The sequence below is a fragment of the Pteropus alecto genome, unplaced genomic scaffold (genome assembly GCF_000325575.1).
Source record: "Pteropus alecto unplaced genomic scaffold, ASM32557v1 scaffold79, whole genome shotgun sequence".
NCBI classification, from domain to species: Eukaryota; Metazoa; Chordata; class Mammalia; order Chiroptera; family Pteropodidae; genus Pteropus; species Pteropus alecto.
Window position 1 is genome coordinate 16,216,372 of NW_006494612.1, and position 27,485 is coordinate 16,243,856.

The following is a 27,485-nucleotide window of genomic DNA, read 5'->3' on the forward strand; positions in this document are numbered from 1 at the left end:
GTATATGGAAGAAAGAAAGGCTCCTATAGTGCCTTGTATTCTCTATTGGCTCTTTGGGCAGCTGGTCCCACAATGTCCTCTGGTGCTGACATTTTTTGCAAATATTAACTCATGATCTTGTCTTCTTTGGCTGGATTGGGGCCTAATAGCCCTTCCAATGTGATTCAGCCTCACATTGGCTCTCATTTGTGGAAGATTTTCTTCACCTCCTCCATCCAGACTTCTGGCCAGGGCCAGTAACTCAAGTGCTTCCTGCAGGGGCACCAACCCCTTGCCCAGGTGACAAGGTTCTCTGTACTGTGTGGACCTCTGGATCCCATGTGTGATTAACTGACTACAGAAGTGTCAGTTGGGAAACTAAGCATAAAGGGCCAATCTGCCCAACCATTCAGCACTTGCCCAGTTTACAGGCATGTGGCTGTGTTCCAGGTTGGTGTAGGCTAGCCTGAAAGATATTTTTCTAGGGCTCAAAAAAGAGATTGGGATAGCCTTCCTATACCAGTCAGGGACCAGGGAAGAAGCAGATGGATAGCATGCTCAAAAGGGGCACCTTATTCAAGATTTTAATAAAGGAACTATTAGAAAGATAGGAAAAGTTAAGGGAAACAAGCAGTTGAGGCACCTCAGAACAGCAGCAGGAAGTCAGCACAGTCCCTAGTGGGTAGGGTTCTTGGAACTTGATGAGAGCTGAGCTGTGGAAGAGTTGCTGTGGCCTTTAGTAGTGAAAAGCTGAAACCTGCACATTGCAAGCCCTCTTCTGTAGTTCAGCTGGTTTCTGTGAGTAAGACTCTGAAAGATCCATGATGTCCCTGAGGAGTGGGACTTGTGACAGATAGAGCTAAAGGCCAGTGTAAAATATCTCACTTTATAAAGTTTATGTGCCTCCCCGCTGAAAAGTAGAAGCTTTCTGCTGGATGTGAGGAGTCTTTCTGTCCTTAAATTCATTAGAAGTTTCCCAGTTCATGTACTATCAATTCAAATGGATTTTAAATTTTTTCTTCCTAGAATATAGGAAGATGCTAAAAATCTTTGATGTCTTGAAAAGTCCTAAGTACCTAGAACTATTTTGTCTATCCCCTGGCCTGGTACATGTTTTCTCACACTTCAAAGAGAGGAGAAGTTTGAGAATTTGGGTTCTAGCTAAATTTGAGCAATATCCCTAAGTTCCTGGGCCAGGCTGAGTTGGGGAGAAGACCAGAATATTTTACAGGCCTATACATAGTGTTTCCTAACCTCCAATGCAGGAGGCAGCTTACCTGCTGGGCACATCTCTTAAACCTGTGCTTGGAATTGCTGCTGATTCTTAATTTAGATAGTTATCCTAGAACAATGACTAAAAATACATTGGCCGCATTTAAACATAAAAATGTACTAGCAGAATTAAATGACCGTGTTTTTTTCCCCTTAAAATGACTTATTTACATTGTTGTACTAAGAGCCTAGAGATATTCTTATAGGTTGCTGATGCTTAAAGAACTGGCACAACCCTTCCAGGGAATAATTAGACTATAGTATCAAAATGTCCATGTCCTTGGATTCTAATGTATAGGAAATCAAGATTTTACCAATGAAATGGCCAGGAGACATTCACTGCAACTTCCCAATAAGCAGGATAAATTATCATTCATACATAAGACAAAATGCTGTACACCATCAAAAATATACACATGTAGAGTTGTGGTTTTAGACATAAAGGATTTTCATGATATCCTAAGGAGTGAATAAATAAATCAAGTTCACAACAGTAAATTTACATAAAAATATATAAGAAGCTATGGACATATGCATAGGAGAAATATCGGTAAGGATAAACCAAAGGGATAATTATTTCTGTGTAGTGTGATTAATACTGATTATAATTAATAATGGCTCATTTTATTTTACTCTCTTCTACAATAAACAGGTATTACTTATGAAAAAGAACATTATTTAGTACTGACACTGGCCTCTCGAGTACATAGGGGAGATAAGGATCTGATGAACTTGGGTCAGACAAGTCTTAATACTCTGAATTCTTATCACGAAGTTATTTTGGACCACCCAGGAAGTGGGCATTCAAGCTGCAAGTGCACACGTAGTCCCACTCAGGGTTAATCAGTTCTCAGGGGAGGATCTTTTGGTCTGTCCATTCAGTGCTGAGCATCAAGGCCATGTTCACTGACTTGTGTTAGGATATCGGTAGTGACACAGGTGCTGATGGTATACCGTTGATTCAGACAAAATGATGTGGCTACAGTAGACTCAAAAGTGAGGCCAGCTTCAAAAGAACTTTGTAAATTGGGCCATATTCTTGCTCTCTTTAACTGGAATGTTCTGATTTTGTAGGATAATTATTTACCTTTTTCTCTTTTGACTTTTGACAGAATCTGTTTTAAATTGTTTTATCAAATAATGATACTAAACACACAAAAGAATATTTACAAAATAAGTTTAAAGAACAGAAAATACTCATGCACAGAAACTTGGAGTCCAGAAATGGAGCATTAGCATTAATGCTGTGGAGATCACCTGCAGGTCCTCCACTACCATCATCCCCTGCTACCCTCCGCAAAGAAAACCATGGTCCTGAGTGTTTTATCATTGCCTTTGCTTGACAATTTTATTCCTAAACAATATTTTATATAGTTTTTCGTGGTTTGGGACTTCATATAATTGGAATCATACTTTTTTGCTTTTCTGCAACTTGTATTTTTCATTCAGCATCTTGTTCCCAAGTTTTATTCATGTAGTGTGCATGGCTGTAGTTCACTCATTTCACTATTATCTAATCTTTCTGTGTAAATGGACCACAGTATACTTACATGTTCTTCTGTTTATGGACTTTTACATGACTTAATGGTCTTTTGCTACCATGAAAGTTCTTATTAATGATCTCTGGTGCTGGTATATAAGTGTCTCAGGCATAAGCATGGGTGTGGAAATGCCCAACTGTAGAGTGTCTAAATGTTCAACTTTATTAGGTAGTGTTAATTATGTCCTAAGTTATTTGTGCTTATTTATATTCTTGCCAGCAGTGTATAAAGTTTTCTGTCTTCCACAGCCACCGACTTTCAATAATATCCAGCTTTTAACTTTTTGATAATCCAGTGGGTGTAAAATGATTTAATTCGTACTTCCCTGAACATCACTGAGGTTGAGCATGTTTTCTTGAGTTTATTAACATTTGTGATTTCTCTCTATAAAGAGACTGTTTAGGTCTTTTGGTCCATTTTTCTATTGGGTTATTAATATTTTAAAATTTGGTTTTTAGGTATTCTATATGTACTAGGAATGAATTTTTTGATAGTTATACATGGGAGAGATATCTTCTTTCAGTGAGTGGCTTGTCTCTTTATTTTCCACATAGTGCATTCGATGAAGAGACATTCTTAATCTTATCCATCCTATCTTTCATAGATGACCTTTTCTGTGTCTAAAAAAATCCCTTGTTACCTAGAAGTTCATAAATATAAATTCCTATATTGCTTTCTAAAATGTTTATAGTTTGATTTCTCTATATGAATGGTGAAAGGGTTCAATTTTATTTTTTCTATATAGAGAACTGTTTGTTTCAGGACAACTTATAAGACCTTCCTTTCCCCACAGATGTATAAATGCCAACTCTGTCGTAACTCCTGTCCATAAATGAGCCTTCTGTATATGTGTGGGCCTGTTTCCTGGGCCCTCCAGAGAACATACGCATTTAAGTTGATCAGATGCCAAGGGACTCCACTAGGGAACTTCTTTATATTTTTAATGATAAGGCATTTCTCTCACATAACAAGTTAGAAGTTGAACCATGTTGGGTTAGCCTGTGGCACAACGATGTCATAAAGAACCCGGGCACTTCCTATTTTCTCTCTACCAAAATTAGTTTTTTCATGATGTCTCCTCACAACTGCAGCTGCTCCAGATCTTGTATCTGCCTATTACTACATCTGAAGTGGAAAAAAGTCTTAACACTCTGAATTTTTATCTCATAGTTGCTTTGGAACATGCTGGTAGTGGGCATTCAAGCTGCATTCAAGTGCACACGCAGTCCCACTCAGGGTTTATCAATTCTCAGGGAAGGATCTTTTGGTCTGTCCATTCAGTGTCAAGCGTCAAGGCAGGCAGGCAGTCTGGAGAGAAGTATTCATTTCCAGTTCACTTTACTGGGAGTGTAGCCCTGTGGGGACACAGATTTATGTAGGGTCTTACCTTATATTCCTCTCCTTGGGTGGCCCTGGACTTTATCTTCTGTCCTCTGTACCCCATGAGACAGCAAAAACCAAAGCTGGAATTTATCTGGATGGCAAATGGAGAACTAGTGAAAATTAGTTTTGTTTACATATCTAGCTTCTGCCTTTCCCTTAGTGCTTTTGGTTTCTTAGTATTTACTTTCTTAGCAGCTCATCACACATTTAGAAAGATTTTTTTTTTCTTAAATTTTTAGTTCTTTTTCAATGGGTGGGTCGGTGTATCTAGTGTTGCAGACTATGGAAGTAGAAGTTGATTAAATTCATTTTTAAAATTGCATAATATTTCATCAATATTGCTTAAAGGTTTGTTGGAGACTGAACCATTACAAGGAAGAGATGAAGACACTGTAACCAGTGCTGACTTCTCTAACATGCTCTCTGAGGAGGAAAAAGAAGAGTTAAAAGCAGAATTAGTTCAGGTATGTTTAGTAATCTACTTATTTTTGATATGTCTATCTCTGCAGCTTGAAAGTTATTATTACTCTGATATGTCCTGTATTACAATGATGTGGTTTTTTATTCAATTTTATATATCAAATTTGCAATACATCAAATTTAATAAATTATATATTGTAAGATGACATTTTTTTCCCAAGGTATTCTTAGAATGCTGATTATCCATTACCTGTCGGTTACAGTTCGTTATGCTGCTTAAGCAACAATGATAATTGATCGTAAATATGCACCTCTTTTTCTTTTTAGCATCACAATATGGTGGGAACAATAAATCACAAGCCTGGTGGAATTCCTTCAAGACCTTGCTACAAGTACTAACTGCTTTTCATTAGTAGTTCTTTTTTGTTTTAGGTCAACAACTTAGTTCAGCAAATACTTTGAAATGATTTAGTTTTGTGATGAAAAAGTCAATCATAGAAGCAACTAAGTTGATTGAGTTGTGTACTCTTTTGCAGAATAGAGCCCTGGGGGTACAGTGGAAAGTGATGATGAATATAGGCTTCATTAGATCTTGTGTGGTTGTTTGAGCATCTGGACCTACAGGAGAGGAGGATGTCTGGCTCATCGTGAATACAACTCTTTATTCGAGCCTTTTGTTTGCAGCACCCATCAACTCTTATACACTTTGTTAAGGAGTGGTACATTGTAGAAGGAAAAGGAGCTTCTCAAATAGAATGGACAGTAGGGCAGGAGGGGACGAGGCCAGCATTCCCTCCCCGTTCCTAATCCCTGGCTCACTGAGCAGGAAACTCCTGGTCTAGCCAGAAGCAAGGCTTCACTCTCCTGCCCTGGCCTCTTCCGCTGGCTAGGGACAGAGCTTTGAGCTCCACCTTACTCTCAGCACACTTTGTCCACTCCAGACTTTTCAAGCTCCAATGTTCTGGCAGTGTGTGTTTATGACAGCTTATAATATCAGAGTGTTCAGGTGCTTTCTCAAGACACACCCTAAAATAACTTTATTTTGAAATAAAAGAGCAGCTTGTTCCTTGGGTACAGTAGAAATTATTTCAGTAAACACAGTACCTCAAATCAAATAGCCGGCTTCTTTAGTTGGGTTTGTCTCTGACCACTGATCCAGAACCACCCAGTTTACCTCAGATTGGCCACACATGCCAGAGTGCACAGACCGAAGTCAGCCTTAATGGAGAATGGACCAGCTCCATGTTTTCTTAAGGCTTGAAGTTCTGGTTCACGACCCGTTCATGTCAGTTGTGGTGTCCAAAAGTTACATTCTGTAGACTGGTGTAAGTGACCTGATTCTAAGCTATAATTAACTCCTTCACGTTTTAAGTTCAGATACAACCTCTGTAACAGACTAATTTTTATAACACGCATTGATTTTTTGAGATTCTGGGATTACCGGATTACACACACATACATACATATATCAATGTATTTTCATGCTTTCTATATTTTCAAAATGTTAAACAATAAGCATGTATTTCATAATAAAGAGACTAAGCCTTGGTTCTAAATGGAGGCACCATAAATATTTTTAAAAAAAAAAATTTTTTTTCAGAAATTCTTGTCTTATTTAGTTACATTAATAAGCTTCCAGCATGTCTCATTCCTAAGACTTTTTAAGCCTGACTTCTGAAAATAGCACCACACTCCTTTTACTGTGTTCAAGTTGCCAGGATTCATGTTTTCAGTCTTCAGAATGCATTAGTCTCCATGCTTCCTGTCTCTTATTTCTGGATTCTTAAATGATGGAGAAGGACCGCATCTTGCCAGAAGTAGCATCGTGACTTTCATGGGCACAGCTATATGCCCCAGGCCTGGTGAAAAACAGAGAAAGTGTATCTTCACTTTTTCTCTGTTCCCATTTCCATTTATTCTCCTTCTACCACAAACCACCTTTGCTTTATGCTCATTCTTTTCTTAAATCTGCTTTTCTTGCCCTTCTACAAGTGCAGGTGCATGCGTGTGTGTGCATACACGCACCCCAGGTCAGGTTCTTTCAGGCCATACCTGTATTCGTGTTACCTCTGGTGCTAGGGTTTAATAATAACAAGAACACACAGAGAGCCATCTTGGCAGTCCCACACCTGGCCCTATGAAGGACTGAGACATCCTTTAGATAGTTCAGCTTCTCTGCCTCAACTCTCTATAGTCTTCCTGGGCCCATAGTCTCAAGCAGCCCCTCCTTGTGTCTGAGGGAGGACCCTGCTGGGTCTGTTAGCCACTTGGGTAGCAGGACACCTGACAGGTCAGCCTATTAGATTGCCTTTGAGTCGGACAATCAGTTGTGGCCATGATTTAAAGCAAGACCTTTGAGTATAAGAACTTATTATCTCTGGATGCTTTGCTTAAAACAGGTCTTAGTCAGGGGTCCAGTCTCCTCTTCAGTACACTCCTCTCCATAGATCCTCCTCCTGTCTTCTGGCCCTGCTGGATCCCTCCTCACTGCTTTATCCTGCACTGTTCTTTGTTTATGTTCCCACGCGGATGCGTAGACTTCAGGGGAACTTCTTACTCCATTAGACATGCTGCCAACACATTGCTGTGTGCTTACCAGGTGCTGGTAAGACCTGTCCATGTGGTAGGAGACGTAAATGATCCAATATTGTCCAAAGGCTACATTTTAGACGATGAAGTCTGCATTTTAAAAGAATTTGTTAACACAATTTAGTCTTTATTTTATTATCGTGGCCATTCAATATGTGTCCTTTTAAAAGTTCCTTCAGCGTGAGTCCAGTATCACCTCTGATCTGATGCAATGGATTATGTATAGCAGGTGTGCAATAAGATTTATATTTAACTTGAGTTATTTTATCGCTTTAATGAATATTTATATTTGCAAATACGAGCAGTAGATTATGCTTTTTGCCAATATATTAAAAAACATTATTTTGTTTCAGAGATTTGTTCTCATTTGTCTTATTACCAGCTACTCCTGAAATCTTTTCTGAGGTCTTTACACATTTATTCTGTGGAGTTTTTTTTTTCCCTCTCTCTCTTTTTTAAATAAACTTGTTCAATATTTCTGTGCTACTAATATCCTACTCCCACTTTCATTTCACTAAGCTGCATTTTATGCTTAGTATTCCTTATTATGACTTAGCTTTTGAAAAGGATGAAGTGTTGGCATTAGTACAGTAAATTTGTATTATATAACAATCAAATACTGCCAACATCCCCTCAATAAAATGACAAAACAAAAAGTGGGCATTAATAGAATTAGGAAAAATACCAGACAGCATTATCAAGTAGGCAGAACCTATTTTAAGGTTCTCTCCATTTCTTTCTTGGCTCTACTGTCTTTATTGTATGGTTCTCCAGGAAGAACACACAGTGTCCTAACCCCGCTCCCCGCACCCCACCATTTAGACTTACAAAGAAGTGCCTTGGACTCTTGACGTTTCTTTCTCAGTTACTTTCTTTAAAATCTTCATTCTTCCTGGACTGAGCTAGTAAACAACGAAAGTGTTCCTAACCAATAATGTCTTATTGTAACTCCCCTCTGTTTCAGGGTTATCCAGAGTAACAGAACCAATAGGATGTGTATATATGTATACAGAAAGAGATTTATTTTAAGGAATTGGTTGATGTAATATGGAGGCCAACAGGTTCCCAGATCTATAATCAGCAAGCTGGAGACTCCAGGGGAGCCAATGGTGTAGCTCCAGTTTAAAGGTCAGCAGGCTTAAGGCCCAGGAAGAGCTGATGTCACAATTTGAATCTAAAGACAGGAAAAAAAAAGTAGTGTCCCAGCTCAAACACAGTCAGGCAGGAAGAGTTCCTTCTTACTTGAGGAACAGTCAGCCTTTTTGTTCTATTTAGCCTTGGATGAGGCCCACCAATTTTGGGAGGACAGTCTGCTCTACTCAATCTGCCAATTCAAATGTTAATCTCATGCAGGAGCATCCTCGCAGACACATTCAGAATAGTGTTTGGTCAAATGTCTGGGCACCCCATGCCCCCGTCAAGTTGACACATAAAATTATGCATCGAATCTTCCCAGATAGTATCTGCATTTTAATCTTAGTTCTTCTGGACTCTTAGCCAAAGGACAGGAGTAACCAGAAGAAGAAGCAGGACTTGAAGCACTGTATGCAGGAGATCAAATACTCATACTCCTAAACGTCGTATAGAGGATTAATAGTTGATGAAAGTTTTTCTTTTTATGGGTTTAAGTTAGATATTTTATATAATCTAGCAGATAAAATAGAAAACTAAATTTTCAATCTTCTCACATAAATTTCACATTCAAGTTAATTTATTAACTAATTCAAATTATTAACTGATTTTTTGCATTTTTTATGGAGGTAAATTGATATAAAACAAAATTAACTATTTTAAGGTGAACAATTTAATGGCATTTAGTACACTTACAATGTTATGAACCAAAACATCTATCTAGTTCCAAAACATTTTCATCACCCCGAAAGGAAACCCAATACTCATTAAGCAGTTGCTTCCCATTTTGCCTTCTTCCCTACAAGCACTCATCTTTATTCTATCTCTATGAATTAACTATTCTGGATATTTTATATAAATGGAATCATATAATATGTGACCTTTTGTGTCTGGCTTCTTTCACTTAGCCTAATGTCTTTATGGTTCATCCATGTTGTATCACGTTTCAATACATCATTCCTTTTTATGGCTATATACTATATGTATATACTACAAATTTCTTTATCCATTTATCCTTTTATGGATATTTGGACTGTTTTCTCCTTTTGGCTATTGTGAATAATGCTGTTATGAACATGAGTTTACATGTATTTATGTGAGTACTCATTCTCGATTCTTTAGGGAATATACCTAAGAGTGCAATTGCTTGGTTATGTGATAATTTTATGTTTAACTTTTTGAGAAACTGCCAGAATGTTTTCTACAGTGGCTGAGCCATTTTACATTCCCACCAATGTATAGGGGTTCCAGTTTCTCCACATCTTCGTCAGCATTTGTTATGTTCCTGTTAATTCATATTTAAATAGTTGAGTTTAAATATCTAATCTTGGTCATAAATATTTATCCTGCAAAGTGATTTTCTAGAGAGTCAAGGAACCAAAGACTATTAGTTTCTAATGAAAACATGATTAATTTAAAATGAAAGGGGAAAGGATATATTAAACACTTTAATTAATGATTTACCTGTACTACACCTCATTTCAGAAGGAATTTGACATGTCTTATAAGGTTAAAATATAGAGTTTCCATACTACCTGCATCAGAATAACTAGGGATGCTCGTTAAATAATGTATGTCCTCTGGTTCCACCAAATTTAAGACATTAAAATCTCAGAGCATTACTATACTGAAAGCTTTGCGAAGGGTGAGTCTTATTTCATTATGGAACCTAAGAATAGACCCAACTAAATAACCAGGTTCAGGTCTTCATCATTAGAAGTCTCTTCCCCATAAATGCCTTTTAACCTGTGATTTGATTTTTAAGTGTGGGACTTTATATTTCTTTCTTTAGGATGATATTCAGTAAATTAGTCACTTCGATGTTTCTCACTATTTTGAGTCAAGGATTTCATTAGAAAACTATGAATCCTTTACTCACTGCTCCCCAAATAACAAATGAATATCCTATTGTCTTCTCAATTTTGAATAAATTTCTGGGATTCCATAGACATGAGATTGAGAATAGCAAAATGTTTGTGCTTCTTTCTTCTTTTCTGCATCTATAATTACTTTCTACAAGTTAAAATTTTTTTCCATTATTTTAATACACAATGGAAACTACAATAATACCTGATATGTCAAAATAAATAAATAAATAAAACAGACTCCCAGTAATTTCAGTCACTCACAACATATTATTTACCCAAAAGAAAGCAGAGAAGGTCTTTCTGATACAAATAAAAGGCTGAAATGAAGCCTAAGAATTTTCTATGGTAAGAGAGCTAGAGATACAACCTTGAAAAATATTAGGCAGCAGAGTAAATGCAGGAAGACACACTGACAAAATTGAAAAGTAGAATGTGGCATCATACCAAAAGAATAGAAGGGTTTACTTTTAGAATAACCATGTGTCCTCAGGTAATAGACTAAAAGTCTTATTCCCTTTGGTGGTTGCTGAACAGAATCCTTTTGCAATAACGAATATATGTTTGTATACTGAAGACTCTTGTTCATTAAGACAGGGTTCTATTGTTTCTAACCTGTTTATGGAATGTGTAATTATTTTAGAAAAATTTTAGAAATATTTCCATGAGCACTAAAAAATGTTTTATAAACATAAAAAATGGATAATGTTATATTCCCTTTGGTGGTCGCTGAACAGAATCCTTTTGCAATAACAAATATATGTTTGTATACTGAAGACTCTTGTTCATTAAGACAGGGTTCTATTGTTTCTAACATGTTTATGGAATGTGTAATTATTTTAGAAAAATTTTAGAAATATTTCCATGAGCACTAAAAAATGTTTTATAAACATAAAAAATGGATAATGTTAAATTACCAGGACATTTTGCTGATATTAAAAACCTCAAAATATTGGGTTTTTTTTACTGTAGTATTTAAGATGCTTCTAATTCAATATTTCTGCTGTTTTGCTTAAATCATTATTTGCATATATGAATGTTCACAATACTATTCCTATCTGTTAACTAATGGAGCAGAATCTTCCTTGCACCAGTAAAAAGACGAATTTTTGCAAAGTTAAATGTATTTTTTGAGATGCTTTTCTAGCAGCTATGTCTCTGGTGACTCAAGGAGCACATTTGCAAGATGACTTAACAGGGTTAGTGATGCACTTTGTGGTCAGAAGTAGGGTGATAACTTTGTATGTGAATGAGACACAGCTGCTCCATTTATTTTTTCAAATAAAATATAAAGTATCAGGTTTTTATTACCTCCATGCTAATAGAGTACTAATGATTCTCTTCTAGCTTCACAAAGAAAGTCACAAATAGTTATATCTTCAGAAAACAAAGGTGTAAGTTTAAGCAATGTTACCAGGACAGTGCATAATAACATACAACAATCAATTAGAATCAAAGACTTTTTGGAGGTTCAAATTTATTTTTATGAGATATAGCAACATTGTCTAAAATCTGGGTGTTTTATAGAACTCTTTGTTAGAAATATTTGTGAGAGTAATTTTATAGTGATGAAGAGATTTGCTTTTCTGCAGCAAGAGAGAAAAAGGAAACATGTCTATAAAAACTTTAAACATGAAGGGTCCCTAACCCCCAGGCTGTGGACTGATACCGGTCCATAGCCTATTTAGGAACTGGGCTGCACAGCAGAAGGTGAGCAATGGGTGAACAAATGAAGCTTCATCTGTATTTGTAGCCACTCTCCAGCGCTAGCATCACCGCCTCAGCTCAACCTCAGATCATCATGAGGCATTAGATTCTCATAGGAGCACTGGTCTCTGGTGCCAAAACAGGTTGAGGACTGCTGTATAAATGTTCATAGCAGCTTTATTTGCATTAGCCAAACCCAAATGTCCTTTAGCAGGTGACTGGATGCTAAACTGTAGTATATCCATACAATGGAATACTACTCTGCCATAAAAAGGGAAAAGCAATTGATAATGCAGCAACATAATTTATCTGAAATAATCTCAAATAATTAGAGTAAAACCAGGCAAACATGAGTATATGCTGTATGATTCAATTTATATAAAATTCTTAAAAATGCAAAATAAACTCTACTGAAAGAAAGATCAGTGGCTGCCTGGGAGAGTGAGAGTAAGTGGGAAGAAGAAATTACAAAGAAGACCTAGAAAACTTTTGAAGGTGATGGACGGATATGTTCACTATCTTGATTGTGGTGATGGCTTCAAAGGAATATACATGGGTCAGTATTTATAAATGGTACACTATAAATGTGTGCAGTTCATTGTGTGATAATTCCACATCCATGAAACTGTTAAAAATTAAAACAATACAAATCTCTCCCTCACATACATCCATTCCTCCCTATTGCTCTTTTCCTAAGATACTAGCTTGGCAAAAACACAATGTCTGCTAAATCCATGCCTCCACCAATGCAGCAGTGTGTGGCTGGCAAAATTAAAAAAACAACACTGACTAGTGACACTTGAAGTTGTTTATAAAATAAGGCCTACAGTACAAAACCAAATTTTTTGTTCAAAAATTATATATATGTACAATTTTAGAAAAATGTTTGGAAGATTGGAAACCAAAAAATTAAGCAGTGTCTATTTTGTAAGAGATTATAGATAATTTTTATTTTCTTGTTTACATTTTACTGTACAAATAAATTGTTTGATAAGACACAGTGATTACTTTTGTAACCTTTAAAACTAAAAATCTATTTCTGTTTTTAAATATTACACTATCATCCCTCCAAGATGTGTTTGCTATAGCCCAGCGTGGGCTGTGTCAACAAGAGGGTGCAGAGGCTGTTCTGCAGGCCAGAGGTTTTGCAGGTGTATGTTTCAGTTGGTCTGACATCTTTTCCCACTATTTTCCGTCCCATCTGTAGCTTGAAGACGAAATTACAACATTACGACAGGTTTTATCAGCGAAAGAAAGGCATCTGGTTGAGATAAAACAAAAACTTGGCATGAACCTGATGAATGAATTAAAACAAAACTTCAGCAAAAGCTGGCATGACATGCAGACTACTACTGCGTAAGTATATTAACAGAATTTTAAAAAAATTACTCAGCCTCCTGTCTCACTACTCTTCTACTTTTTTCCTACAAGGCCTCTTTGGTACTGTGGCTAGAGAAAAAAATAGTTTCTCTAGAAATAAAATAAAGAAATGTGAATAATCATTATGTTGCACATGAAGTGACTCTATAAAGTAGCTTCATGAAATTAACTTTGTTCACCAAAATTCTGTTTTCACTCAGACCACTTTTATGGGATTGTATACTTTAAATATTTTTTTCTCCTTATTATATATTTTTAAATATATGTTAAATATGTATATTTTCTCTTATATTTTCTCATAAAGTTGTAAGTGGACGTAGAGAGAGCCTGATAGTAGATAGGTAGAGGTACCAATGAGGGACCACAATTACTTCAGTTTTGCTGGGTACCACTGTTGCCTGCTGGCTCCTAAGAACTGAGGTCTAAGACCTTTTGTTCCTGTGTAAAGGTGCCCTTCGTTTGAGGAGCTGGATCTCAGAGGAGCCTGATGTTTCTCTACTGTGATTCCTTTAGTTTCCTTGTGAAAGGAGAAGGTTCTCTCCCCCTTTAACAGCCTAGCCATCCTTCAGGCTTCTATACTTATGCATCCCAAGGGCTCATCCAGACAGTGTCAGGGCACAGGCCAGAGGAGGACAGGATGGAGCCAAGGAGCCCAGCAGTTTATCTGCAGAGGCTACCCAACCTTCCCCAACCTGAAGTTGACAATTATGGAAGAAGATAAGATAGCACACATTGATATCAATTTTTTTAAATCAATTTAAACTATATATTGTAACGCTATATGAACAATCTTCTGAAAATGGTAGCTGGATTTTACGTACTAAATCGAATGAGCTTTTCTGTCAGTAGTTTTAAAGCCTCTGTCTTTATACTTCGGTGGCTTATTCCAGTTAATGGCCCTGACATCAATCTCCAGTTCCCTGGGTCTCTTCACCTCTGTATTTAAGCCAGGTCTAGGGGCTTCATATCACACCGACCTGAACTTCCTTCTGGGGTATAAGAAGCAGGCAGTGTCTTTCTGCTTGGCCTCCCTAACCACACTGCAGTGATTAGCTGGCCAAATGAAGGCCCCAGCGATTCTGGCTCTTCTGCTGCAGAAGGGAGGGAAGGAGTAGAGAATATCTGGGAGAAGTGTGAGTCAAGTTTGCTCTAGGTCTGATGGGGATGAGGTGGGAGGTGGGCAGTGAGGGGAGAGATTCATAGTCTTCCTGGGACATGGCATTGGAACAAGCAGGTTAGAAGAAGGCTTTTAGCCCGTTTACACAGGGAAGACTATGTAGTTTGTGTTTTTCTCATATTTGAAAACAAATTGGTTTTATAGTCAGGCAACCTACTTAGTATCAAGCTTTTTGTTGAATGAATAGAACAGATTTATCCCCTGGGGTATAGAGCTTACAGTCTAATCAGGAAAACAGAGTTTTGTTTTTGTTTTTCTTTGTTTTACAAGTTATTACAAATTACCAGTTAAAAGATAAGTGTGAAAGTGATGTGAAGGCGAATACAGGATATTGTCCAGGTGGAAAGCTGGAGAGTGAACCTTGCTGGGGTCTCAGGGAAAGTTTCCAGAGCAAGAGATGTGTAAGCAGAACTTGGAAGGATGAGTCAGAATTTAATCAGGACACAGGGACAGGAGAGACCTCCTGGGGGAGGCACAGCCTGGTGAAGCCAGCAGGAGAGAAGGCTCTTCCCAAGGGAAGTGGTCCAGTTAATTAGTGGTGTGGAGATAGCAGGAAGTGGCCTTGCAGCATCTGTTAACAGTTATTCTTTATCCACAGGTACTAGAAAGCCATGAAAAGGGTTGTGACAATTCATTTATCCAACAAGTATTGAGTGTCTGCTAGTAGGCATTATTATCCAAGGGCTAATCTAAACCCTCAGGATATAGAATTCAACAAGACGGACAAAGTTCCTACTCTCTCTACCTGTGTTGAAAAGAGCAAGAAACAAGTAACAAAATAAACAGATGAGGAAATATCAGGAAGTGCTATCATGAAAATAGCATAGAGTGATGTAGTAGGAGTGACTTGGAGGACAGGGGAAAAACTGCTGTGATTGGGTCCCAACCAGGCAACTCCTGTCCCGGGAGGTTACCTTGAGCTGACACCTGAATGGTAAGAAAGATCTCTTTTTCTGATGATCTGGGGAAGAGCATTCAGGCAGAGGCAAAAGTTGATGCAAAGACCCTGAGGCTAGAACTAACTTTGCATGTTTCAGGAGCCCAAAGAAAGTGCCCTGTCTGGAGTGTAACGAGGGGGAGAAGCTCAGATCCCTGGGGTCTCCCAGACCATGGAGAGCAGTGGAGATTTTCTTCCAAGAGCTCTAGATGCTACTAGAGAGTTTGAAGCAGGAAGCACCCTGTTCTGATTTACTTTTTAGAAAAATCACTCTGGTTATTTTGTGCAATATAGATTGTGGAGAGGCAGGAGTGGAAACCGGAAAGTCATTTATGAGACTATTGCATTAGTCCAGGTGGTGATGATGATGAGGGAGAGTCATGGACATAGAGGGGACAGGATTTGGAGGCAAGGCCAATGGGATTTTTCAATAGTTTGGAGGTGGAGAATGAGGGAACTAGAGGGATCAAATGTGACTCTTAAGTCTTTGACTTCGGCTTTGGGTATCAGGCAGAACTAGATGAGATTTCCTCAGAGATTATCTAATAAATACAGATGAGGGTGTAGTCACTAACCTTAGGAATGATGTGAACTTCGTAGGGAAGAATCAATCCCTTTCTTAAGAGGGAGGCATACATCTATTAACATAATTTTGGAACAGCGTTTTCCTCCCACCTTTTTTCCTTGGCTGCTGAGGGAAGGGAGAAAGTCTTAATCATGTGGGTTTTTTGTTTGTTTGTTTGTTTTGTTTTGTTTGGGAGGAGGAATAGGGGTTGAAAACAGAATCTGTTTTCTCCATGAATTAGTTAAATTATTCCAGGACAAGCCTATACTTCGCACAATGAAAATTTCTAAGTGAAGGAATTGGGGTGGGGTTAGGTTGAGTAGAATCAGATTTCAAAGCACTAAAAAGAATTCTAGCTGTCAGAATTGCAGGTGATTCCCAGAGGCAATACTTTGCATACTGATTAAGTAATCATGACCTATTTCATTTGATTTATAATGAAAAGAAAATCCGTGGTATGATAATGAAATATCTTGGCATATTTTAGTCTAATTGGAATAGGACTGGATGAATAGGAATAACTAATTACACAGCAGATTGAAATTTTCTCCTTTCTAGAAAGGTAACCACACAGTAGCAGGTTAAGAGATCACCCGTGTCCAGGGTTTGTTGTTGCTGTTGTTTTTGTCATAGCTTTTTACTTGTCTTGATTTGAGAGAATCTAAGAGAAGACACAAAATATTCCCCCATCTTTTTAAAAAACATTTTCCACTGCTTTTTTTATGTTGTCCTTAAACTTAAAAGTGGCATGAGGCTGTGTGTGGTTTTTGGGTGTAGTGGTGGGGAGGCCACTAGAGGAGAATTTGAATCTCTTCTGTTGGAAGAAGGAGTAGAAATTCAGAAATGCATCGTTGGATGGGCCATTTAAACTGATATGCTTCATTTTAATAAGTGTCGGCCTTTGCTAACCCATGAGATTCCCCCACTAATAAACCCTTCTCAGTTGCACCACAGACCAAATGGTAGGTCTACAAAGGGGAAAAGGTTTTGGAAAGGAATTTAAAGCATGCCATCTTTTTGAGGAGTTTAATAACTTCATCCTATATAAAGAAGAACAAAACTCTAATGTTTGGCATTAAAAAAATGCAGTGTTTGAAATCAAAGTTTAGTTTATGATTTATTTACTCTTTGATTTTGCATTTCCAAGACTTCCAGGCCATTTTGGTCAGTAATGATGATTATCTCTTTTTATGAGGAGCCTGTTGTAGCGCTGTTGAGTTCAGAAGTGCCTGTAAAGATTAAAGACCTAATTTTAAAAGGCACATATAGCCGCTCTCTCACTCTGTTGTTCCTTCTTTTTACCTTTTGGCTTTCATCTTACCACACAGGCAAGAAGTAGATTCTTTTTTTCTAGATTCAGGAGGTAAATCTGTCTTTTGATAGCATGTTTAGGGAATCTTTGGAAGAAAATAAGCCTAAATATTTTTTGTCTTTGGTGAAATGCGGTATAAGAAACCATTACTGTTTTCTTTTAAATCCCATAATAGAAAATATATTAATGCTATAGAGTGTCTTCTTGTAAAAAGACCGTTGAATTTTAAATTTTTTCTTCTCTTTGTGCATAGAAAATGCTTTAAGGCAAAACATTTGAAAAGATGACAGACATTCTCCTTTTGATTATTAACACTGACTTTCAAATTAGTAAGACATGTCAAGAGGATTCTACACAAAAAGTCGACAGAATGCCTGTTACTCAGCTTGCAGAGAAACTTACCCCACGTACTGCAGACCCCCTTGTCAGCATACTAGCCAAACAGCTAACCTGTTCTGGCTGTGAAATGCTGTCCATTCCTAAAAGAAGATGTGGTATATATATATGTATAACAGAATAATATTTGGCCACAAGAAAGAAGGAAATCCTGCTGTTTGTGACAATATGGATGGACCTTGAGGGCACTATGCTAAGTGAAATAAGACAGAAAGACATGGTATCATTTATATGTGGAATCTAAAAAAAAAGTTAAAAAGGCCAAACTCTTAGAGAGAGAAGAAGAATGGTCGCTGGGGCATGGGAAAGAAAGGGAGAAGATGATAAAAGAGTACAAACTTTCAGTTATAAGATGAATATGATCCGAGAATTTAATGTATAGTATGGTGACTATAGTTGATATCACTATATTGTGTAATTGAAATTTGCTGAGAGTAGAACTTAAAGGTTTCTATAGATGTATTGATTAACTAGGTGGGAGGAATCTTTTCACAATGTATATGTATATCAAACCATCACTATGTGCACCTAAATATCTTACAATTTTATTTACCTCTGAAAAGTAGAATAAAAAGATATTCATTCCAGCCAAACAATCTGTGAAGAGCAAAACCTGTTTTTTTGTTGACTTTTATTGAAAAATAAGAAGTTTCCTTCTACTCAAAACAACAACAAAAAATTCCCAATAAACACTCTTCAATGGATTAATGCATATAAAGTCTGAAAATGTGAGCTGCTATTTGCTGTCACTGTTAAACCTTTGCCCAAGGAAGGTTCAGTGCTAGATGAGGTTCAAGCCTTGTTGGGTACTGCTGTTTCCTGGGACTGCTTTTGAACATCCAAGAACAAATTTCCCTTCACTCAACTTAAGGCTTTCATTGCTCTCCTCCAGAGTCAGAAATTTCCACTGGAAAGCCCTTTTTTTGCACCTGTAGCTTAAATCTTGGACTCAAACTGGAATTCATTTCTTTCCTTTGGCCTCATGTGGCTCTTGCTCTGGTTTATTCCAGCCCTGGGGATACAGTGATGATGAACACGATGTGGCCCTAGCCCTCAGGAAGTTCAGGCAGGTCACGGAGACAGATTCGAAAACGATTAATTATAACACAGTGAAAAAATGCTTGGAAAGAGCTGTGCAAAGGGGTTGATGGGAACACAGAGGAGAGGCACATAACAATCTTCTTGAAGTATAAACTCCCAATTTTTCTGCTTCTCGATGGGCAATTGACAGCAAACTGGGGATATCTTAACCTTTTGACTTTTATTTAAATAAAATGTATTACTCCCCTACTTTATTAATTATGTAATTCAACAATGATATAACTTATATTTAACTTAAAGTAAAAGACACTAGTAATCAAAAATGCTAAATACCACTTCCACTTAAATTACAATGTTGTCAGATCAATCTGAAGGTTGGTATTTAAGTTGTTTTTCATTATCTGAATATTATGAACATAGTTTTATGTGATAAGGTGGGAAAAAGTTTTAAGTATTAGTAGTTCAAACTGTGTACCAAATTTCAGGGCACAATAAAGGGAGTAAAATGCAAATACACTGTCTTAGGGATTATCAGTGGCCTGATAAGAGGACCTTTTATCAAGATACAGTCTCCTAGCCTCCGGATGGGGATGTATATTACTTATGCAAGTTTAAGATCAAGCCCAACTAGGATGCAACATACGGTTATAGGTTCTGGTACACAACTCCAGAAGGACCCTTCGCTTAGACTATGATGTGAATGGTGCTCTTTATGTGCCCAACGGCCAATTTCTCATGGTGTCCCTGGCAACTTGGAAATCACTTCCTCACGTATAACCTTCTCTCATTGCCTGCCTCCTTGAAATCTCTTTCCATTATTGGTCTCTAAGTAACTTATGTCAAATGACTACTCATTATTTTCAAGAAAGGTGATGGTTAGCCTAGGGAAGAGATGTAAAAATGAGGGGGGAAATGTGCATCTTAGAATTCTTGAAATATAGTATTATTTCTCTCCACAAACACTAGAGTTATAGAAAGCTTACCTGATTCACCCTCTAATATCTGTCATTTCCAAGCACATTGGACTAGGTCCTGACTCTATTTCTGTCATTAACTGGGCCTCAGTTTCCTCATCTGTAGTCTGAAGGGATTGGGCTCTAGTGCTTTTAACATTACATAATTCACAGAAATAAAGAGTTAACAGTCCTAAAAATCTCTCTTCAGCACTTCACTGAGTTATCCATATGGTTGAATTTTAACTTTGAAATCTCACATATAGAGTTGCATTTTTCATGGTGAGGACGTAAATGTCACTAAAAGCTCAGCGACCCCTGTACACCCACCTCACGTTTTGATATAAAAGTGTCTTTAAAACACAGTGTAGCTCACACTTACATGTACTTCTCTCTAGCTATTTTTAAATTAAGTCATCAAATTCAGAATGCCACACACACATAAATGTTCAAAAGTCACTTTTATCTCAAAATTCAAAGCATTCTCCAATACACAAAATTAAGCTACATGGCACATTTTACAAGAAAATTAAATATTTGCTCTAATCACAAAGAATTCCTGAAGCAATGCAGGACCAACAGAAGAACTTTCTAACAAGTCCACAGTCCCAACCTCATGTGAAAACCACAGATACTGCAGAATATTTCTTTACTTTTCCCTTGAGTCACCTTTCAGGCCTTACAGAGTCAGTGCTAGGGGAACATCCATTAGACTTTCTTCCTTAGCCTTCCTTGAGTCCCTTTTCAACCCTATTTCCCCTTTCCTCCAGCTCTATTCTGCTGACAGTCACCTGACCAAGGTTCTAGGTACATCTGGTCTTGATTGGACAGGAAAAGGTGGTTTTCACAGTCTTCCTAAGGGTACACGCTTAGATCTTTTTAATTCTTCAAAGTAGGGCATTCACAGTACAACAAAACCCTGTTCTTGCTAACTGAGATGGAGAACAGTAGATGTGGTGAGACAGTAGACAAATTCTTGATATGTTTTGACGGTTGAACCAACAGGGTCTCTGGGTGAGTTGGATATGGAGTGTTAAAGGAATATAAGGTACAAAAATGATACTAAGTCTCCCGTTTGGGGTATTTAATGGATTACTCTATTTTCCCACCAATATACATGAGAAACTTAGATAGAAAATAAGTTTTTCTTAATATATTTCAGAAAGATCATGTGAGGAGAAGGAGTCCTGGGTCGAGCCTAATTCTAAAGCCCCGTCCATAGTGTAAGAACATGTTTCCTCTGCATCTGATACTGTGCTTTCCTCACTTCCAACATGTATGGATTCCGCTTTTAAATGCATTTTTCATAGATCTGATTTCATAGCTCAATTACTACTTTGTGAAAACTTTGTCAGCATCTTAAAAGTATAATGAAATAGGTATTCAAAACTTTTCTTTCTTAATTTGTAAAGAAACCCTTTTGTTTTTAAGGCCAAATCCTCTGCATTTAAATTAAGCCCAGTTAATCCAAGTGATCAGGACAAACTGACAACCTACTTAGTAGCGTATTTCTTCTGAAGAATTCTCAGCACATGCCATTTCAACATCACACCTCACTAAAATCTTGTAATAATGACTGATGTTTTTATTTCCGGTCATTAACATTTAGTACTATTTTAAGTGCCTTCTCACTAATAACAAGTTAGACATTAACATTTATTTCCTATGTAAACTGCCTGAAATTCAATGGTTTCCTGTAATCAAAAACATTTTTGCCAAAATTAAAACCTAACGTCATGTAGAAAAATGTAAAAATAAAATTGTAATTTGAATAAGCTGATATTTTTGTAATTTGAATAAGCTGGTATTTTTGTACCTACACAGAAAACAATGTAGGTAAACGCCCCAGAAGCCATTCCTTTCTTCCGCCATCTCACTTCTCACCTGCTGCTTTGACCCAAAGCCAGCAGGGCCGACCTTCCCTACTCTACTCACACAGCTCTCCCTCTCCAGAGATACTAATTCCCTCCTAGGCACCAGATTCTTCTTCAGTCCTTATTCCCCCTGGTTTTTCCATATTCTCCAGGAAATGTCTGTTTAATGAATGAATGCTAGGTTTGGTTTTATGATCTAGATCGTATGATTTTTACCCTTCCTGAAAAACAGGCATTGTGTAAATAAATAATATATGGTACTAATAATATTGTAAACTCATTCCTACCTGCTAACAAAAATTGGGTAATAGACTACCATATTCATACAGTGATTTCAGTCCTGAGGAAGACCAAAGGGCATGTTTTAAAGCATTTCCTTAGAGTTGATAGTACATTTAGAACTGCATGACTTGTGGGAGACGGAAGGGATGGAGGGATAAAGGAAGTTCCTACACAACTGATTTTATGTAAAGTCTTCTCAGAGGTACTGTACACATGCAGGTATTCTGGGCTAAGCAGGTAGCTTTGGGGAACTTACCTGGGAGCAGCATATATTGTAAGAAGAAAGTATGGGCGTTATAAGGATTAGTTTTAATTTTTTAAAAAACTACACAAAATATTTTTGTTTTTGTCTTTGTTTATTTTATTAAGATGTAATTGACATATAGCACTGTATAAGTTTAAGGTGCACAGCATCATGACTTGCATATATTGTGACATGATGTACAAAACTTGTCACTGATTACTTTTCATTCCCTCAGATTAGGAACCTTTAGTTTCCCACTTTATTGAATAAATAACTCTTAGAAAGTTCTCGGCCCTATGGATATACCACTGTTCTTCCTGTAACCATGCTCAAAACCCCAGGCCAATCTTTCCATCTTGTTCGTTTTATCACTTATAACCCCATCGAGTCTACCCATTCGATCTGTGTGATCCAGCACATTCCTCTCTGTTCTTACTGCCATGACTCCCAGCTCAGAGCCACAGAGGGGCATCCTCTTTGATCATTGATTCATTCATCTGGTACTTATTGAGTTTCTCCTGTATTCCTCTGCCGGATACCAGGGACACAACGATAAATGGATTCCTTGCCCTCGAGGAGTCAGTCTAGTGGGGCACAGGGCTTATGAAGAGATCATTGCAATAGTATATTGCTAAAACTATTTTGAAAAAAGTCACTATATTAAGATTATGTTCCTTTCTTACTCCCAGCTATAGTATTAGAAAAACAAATTAAATATTAGTTATATTTTGCTTTTTTTCTGGTTAATTTTACCCTCAATAACAGTAAAATCTTAAATTTCCCTTTGAAATGTACATTTTCTAATCTTTGTGTTAACTTTGGTGGCTAGAGCTTTCATTGGCAAGTGTTTCTTCATAGGGTTAGTACACTTCTTTAAGAATAACTGTCTACTCTCAGAATAGTTCCACTCTTTGTGATTAAAAATCTGCACATTAAGATCTGTACTTGTATATTTTTCCTGAATTCAGATTTAATGGTCTGACTCTCCCTGTGCTAAGTGGCAGCCAACCCATCATTCCCAAACAATGAATAGAAACAATTACTTCTGTGTATTGTCTTCTCCCTAAACCTGTTTAGGAAAAGGAATTTTCAAAGGAAGGAGACAGAAGGACCAGGGGTATTTTATGGGTGATCACGATATGTAAACTGTGTTACTATTGTTCTGTTTTACTTACAGCTACAAGAAAACACATGAGACCCTGAGTCATGCAGGGCAGAAGGCAACTGCTGCTTTTAGCAATGTTGGGACGGCCATCAGCAAGAAGTTTGGAGACATGAGGTACTGTGGGAAAGAACTGTGGGAATGGTGCCAAGCCCTTGGCTTTCCGAGAGAGGGAGCTTTCATAATCTATCAGCTGGACTTGCTAACATATTCTTTTTGTTATTATTGGGTAAAAATTTTATGTGGCTGATAGCAGTTGGTGACTGAGATAAAATTTTATATTGGGATGTCTTCTGCCTGAAGGTCAGCTTAGGGGCCTGGGCCCAAAGATGCCTTTTCCACCGGGGCCAGATCTAAGTAAAAATAACGTACACCATTAAACACTAGTAATGAGGGGGGATTTCGAAAGAATGCAGCACACACTGAATTTTAATCATTGTACTTTAAACAGTAACTTAAAATGCGCATTCAGTGGAATATGCGCTAATAAACTATTCTAGTTACATTTTAGTATATGTCCATCTAGTATATTTTTTTCTATGCTAAATACATACATATTTATTATTTTATTCCAAAAGGTACCCTATGGTATATATTTCTGATAATTTTCTTTCTTTGCTTTAGGAATATACTGTGGATATGTTAATAAATGTTTATAACACTTTCGTTTTTAATGACTGTATTATCTTCCAGTGTGTAGCTGTAGCAAAACTTCTAAACATGTTTTGGTTATTGTCAGTATTTCACTATTATATAAAATTAGGATGGACATCAAGATTTTGAACTGAGAACCAGACATCCTCACTATAGGCACCAGAAAAATAATGTAGTATTGACCATTTTTATTTTTTATATCATGTTCTAGGACGTTATCTTATATAGAATTGTTACTCTCATATTTTTTGCTTGCTTAAATAACTATCATATTTTATTTGAATTTAGCCGATATGCTTAGGAGATTTTTCTTTGTGAATTGATTTCAGCTCTCTCTAAAAATCAAATTTACTTTTAAAAAACTTAAAGTACATTTTAAATTTCTTCTTTTCAAAAGATCTATATGCATTATTTGAATAGATTCTTAAACTATTACTTTTTATCACCCTGTAGTTTTGCTATCTAGAGGCAAATATTTATATCTTTATGTTTTAGTTATTTTTTTGGCCTCAAAAATTGCTGAATTGTGCCCAGTATTCATGCGCATCTTGGCATTCATGAAGCTAGAGTTAAGTACATGTACATGGATCTGAACACATTGTTTTATTTTCATTTTTACTAATAATGCAATAAGGAAAAGCCATTGAAATTCTTCAGAGGTAGCATATGATGAACAAGTAAACATCCTGGATTATTAAGTAACCTTAATTTTATTACAAATAAAATTTACTTCTAGCTTAAAGAAGATACATGGAACCCCGAGTCACGCAGGGCAGAAGAGGCAACTGCTGCCTTTTATTACAAATAAAATTTGCAGTGATTTCGATGGCAATAAAACATTTATCTGAACTAATTAAATAATTCCTTAAAAAGGGAAGACCCTATTACCGGTTATATCCAAGAAAAAGTATTTCCATGTTTATAAAATCCGTTCTTTACATAGGTAGTTGAAACCTTTCACTTGAACACTGGGACCTCAGAATAATACTAGAATAGTGTTTCTCCATTTTTAAGGGAAATTTACAAACACCTCTGAAGCTTGTTTAAAATACATATTTCCAGATTGCACCTCTCCAAGATTGTGCCTTAACAGGTCTTGGGTGGAATCTAGGAATCTGCATTTGTGACAAGCTCCCAGGTGATTCTACTTCAGGTAATGAGGAGGCCAGATGTAACTTAGGTTGCCTGTACCTGGGTGTTCTCAGTATGAAATGGGGATAAGAATAACAATGTTATTGAGCTATTATAAAAGTAGCAGAAGAGAGCCTGCCATGTATTCAACTCAATAAATGCTAGGTAGCTTTCATCTTGACTAATTGACCATCTCAGTTACAACGTGGCCCCATACTACAAAAATTAGGGAGAATCCATTAACAGAAGCACACTGTATTTCATAAAGGTTGTGTTCATTTTTCTAAGTGGTAAAGAATGAAGACTGTTTCACATAGGCAATATGTTAACATATTCATGTTCATACACTATCGGGTACAGTATCAAGGTTGTGTCAACTGCCTTTCCTCCTGTTTCCATGTGGCTTTGTTTTCGTGTAATAGGTAATCTATTTCCTAGGAGTCCCAAACTTTTCATTAATTATTATTCTCTGCAGGGGACACAACATTTTCATTATGAACTACTGGGAAATATAGCCTGTTACTGGAGACTCAGATAATGGTCCTATAATATGTAGACCTGTATTTTCAGTTACGTTTTTTTCTCTAACTATAATATTTGACATTTTATATAAGTGAGGATAAATTCCTGTGAAAGCAACAAGTTTTACAAAGAATTTTTAATTTTAAATTATGCTAGAAGTTCCTTGCAATCTGTGAAGTCAACCAAGGGTTGCCTTGCCTAAAAGAAATAAAAATAATAAATGTCTGGCCTAGTACTGTTCCTCATATTACTCAGCAAAATGCCTGGCACAATACTCAATAAATCTTCATTGAATGAATGAGAAGCTTTACTCTATATTTTTGGGTACATGTATTAAAGTATAAAAATAATTAAATAAATTATGCTAGAAGAAATAATATAATAAAAATTATGTTTGAAAATTGCTTAAGTTTACTCTAATAAAGATTTTTAAATAAGAAAAATTAATACATTTTTATTTTTTCAAATTAATTTGCCAATTTATAAAATGATAGTGGGGAAATTTTAAAATTTTATTGCAGACATTTTACCATGAATCCCTTTTTGGTTTAAAAGTATCATGTTTTTCTATATTAGTTACATGATAAAATTCATTTGTGCATTCTGAGAACAAATTTCTAAACTTGTTCAAAAAGATTTCCACTAAATTCAAACACTTGAGATGAAAAACAGTACCTCTTGTTTTTCTTTAAAGTAATTCCAAGTTAATACGTATGGATTTTGAAAACCTAGGACTTGGGCATTTTAATTACTGAATGAGAAGGCCTATGTTAGAATTTAATTTATATGTTTTATAAAAATAAGTAATATTTCCCAAGCTGTAATTTTCCATCTCCCCTGATAGCCATTAAGTAAAGTCCCCTTAGCCCAGCCATGGAATTGCTAGGTCTCCTTCTCCATCCATAAAATAACATTGTTAATAGCTACCCAACTAAGATGTTTCCTGTGAAGTTACAATGAGGTCACATTTGTGAAAGTACTGTGAAGAAAGTCGAGCTGTTGGAATAACTTTTATAATATTGACATCTTCCTGAAACTTCTCAGTGAATTTGTTCAAACTGTGTGTGATCTAGTGGAGATGAAGTCTTTGGAAGAGGCGCATAATTTTATTAGTGAGTCTAACCATTCTAAATATTCATGAGAATAATAGAAGCACAGCTTATAACAGGTTGGTAAAATAATTGTTAAGACACATTAAAAATTCAATATACTCAAAAGAAGTAATAAATGGAGTCACCTAATCTTTGCTCCGGGCTCTTAAAAGAGGGGACAATGGCCAATGTTGTCATTGCTTTGCATCCTGATCTCCTAACTCTGTTCCCACTGTTCTCTCCTGTGCTGCCCTCACTGCAGATCTCACTCCATCGGGTAAGCGCTGCCTGTGGGGCCCTGCTGGCTCCTTGCTATCCATTGTTTTTCCCCCAGAGCCCTCTGTTTCTTTCACACTATTGGGTGTGCCTCAGCCAAAAATATAGATGTCTTTTCCTGAAAGTGTTCATGACCAGGGAGTTACAGAGTCTAGGGCACCTAATACATTCGGACATATTTATTTCATTTCTGGGTCATTTACACCAGTTTCACTTGCTGAGCAATCTCTTACCGATCTCTTTTTCTGCATCATTCCTTCCTATATTGGCAGAGATCCATAGAACGAAGATCCATAGAAAGAAGAAAAGAAGTAAAGTGGATGCTTGGAGTTGTTTGTTTTTATAAAACTTATAGAAAGTAAAGGTCGAGAAACCAAAAATTATTTTCTCTACATTGTCATGTTTTTCTGAACTTCTTGTAACTGGTAATTGTTACTTATGGGGATGGTCCATCTTCAGCTTTGTACTTTCTAAAGTTGAAGAGGAAAAAAGTTACCGGAGAAGCACGTGTGTTAGGAGTGTTAGGAAGTGTGCAGACATCGTTCCGAGCCTTTGAATTAAGCTTTTTTCTTTTTTTTTAGCTGGAATCTTATTATATACT

General features: G+C 36.8%; 1 protein-coding gene across 3 annotated transcripts in view; it reads left to right on the plus strand.

Moving 5' to 3' along the window:
• TPD52L1 (tumor protein D52 like 1) overlaps positions 1–27,485 on the plus strand; it is an 85,172-nt gene that overhangs the window by 48,487 nt on the left and 9,200 nt on the right. For all 3 annotated transcript variants that reach the window (XM_006926142.3, XM_025042416.1, XM_015600068.2), the window contains exons 2-4: positions 4,524–4,639; positions 13,095–13,243; positions 23,226–23,327. In XM_006926142.3, coding sequence (XP_006926204.1) covers positions 4,524–4,639; positions 13,095–13,243; positions 23,226–23,327 — 367 coding nt within the window. The remainder of the gene's footprint in view (positions 1–4,523; positions 4,640–13,094; positions 13,244–23,225; positions 23,328–27,485) is intronic.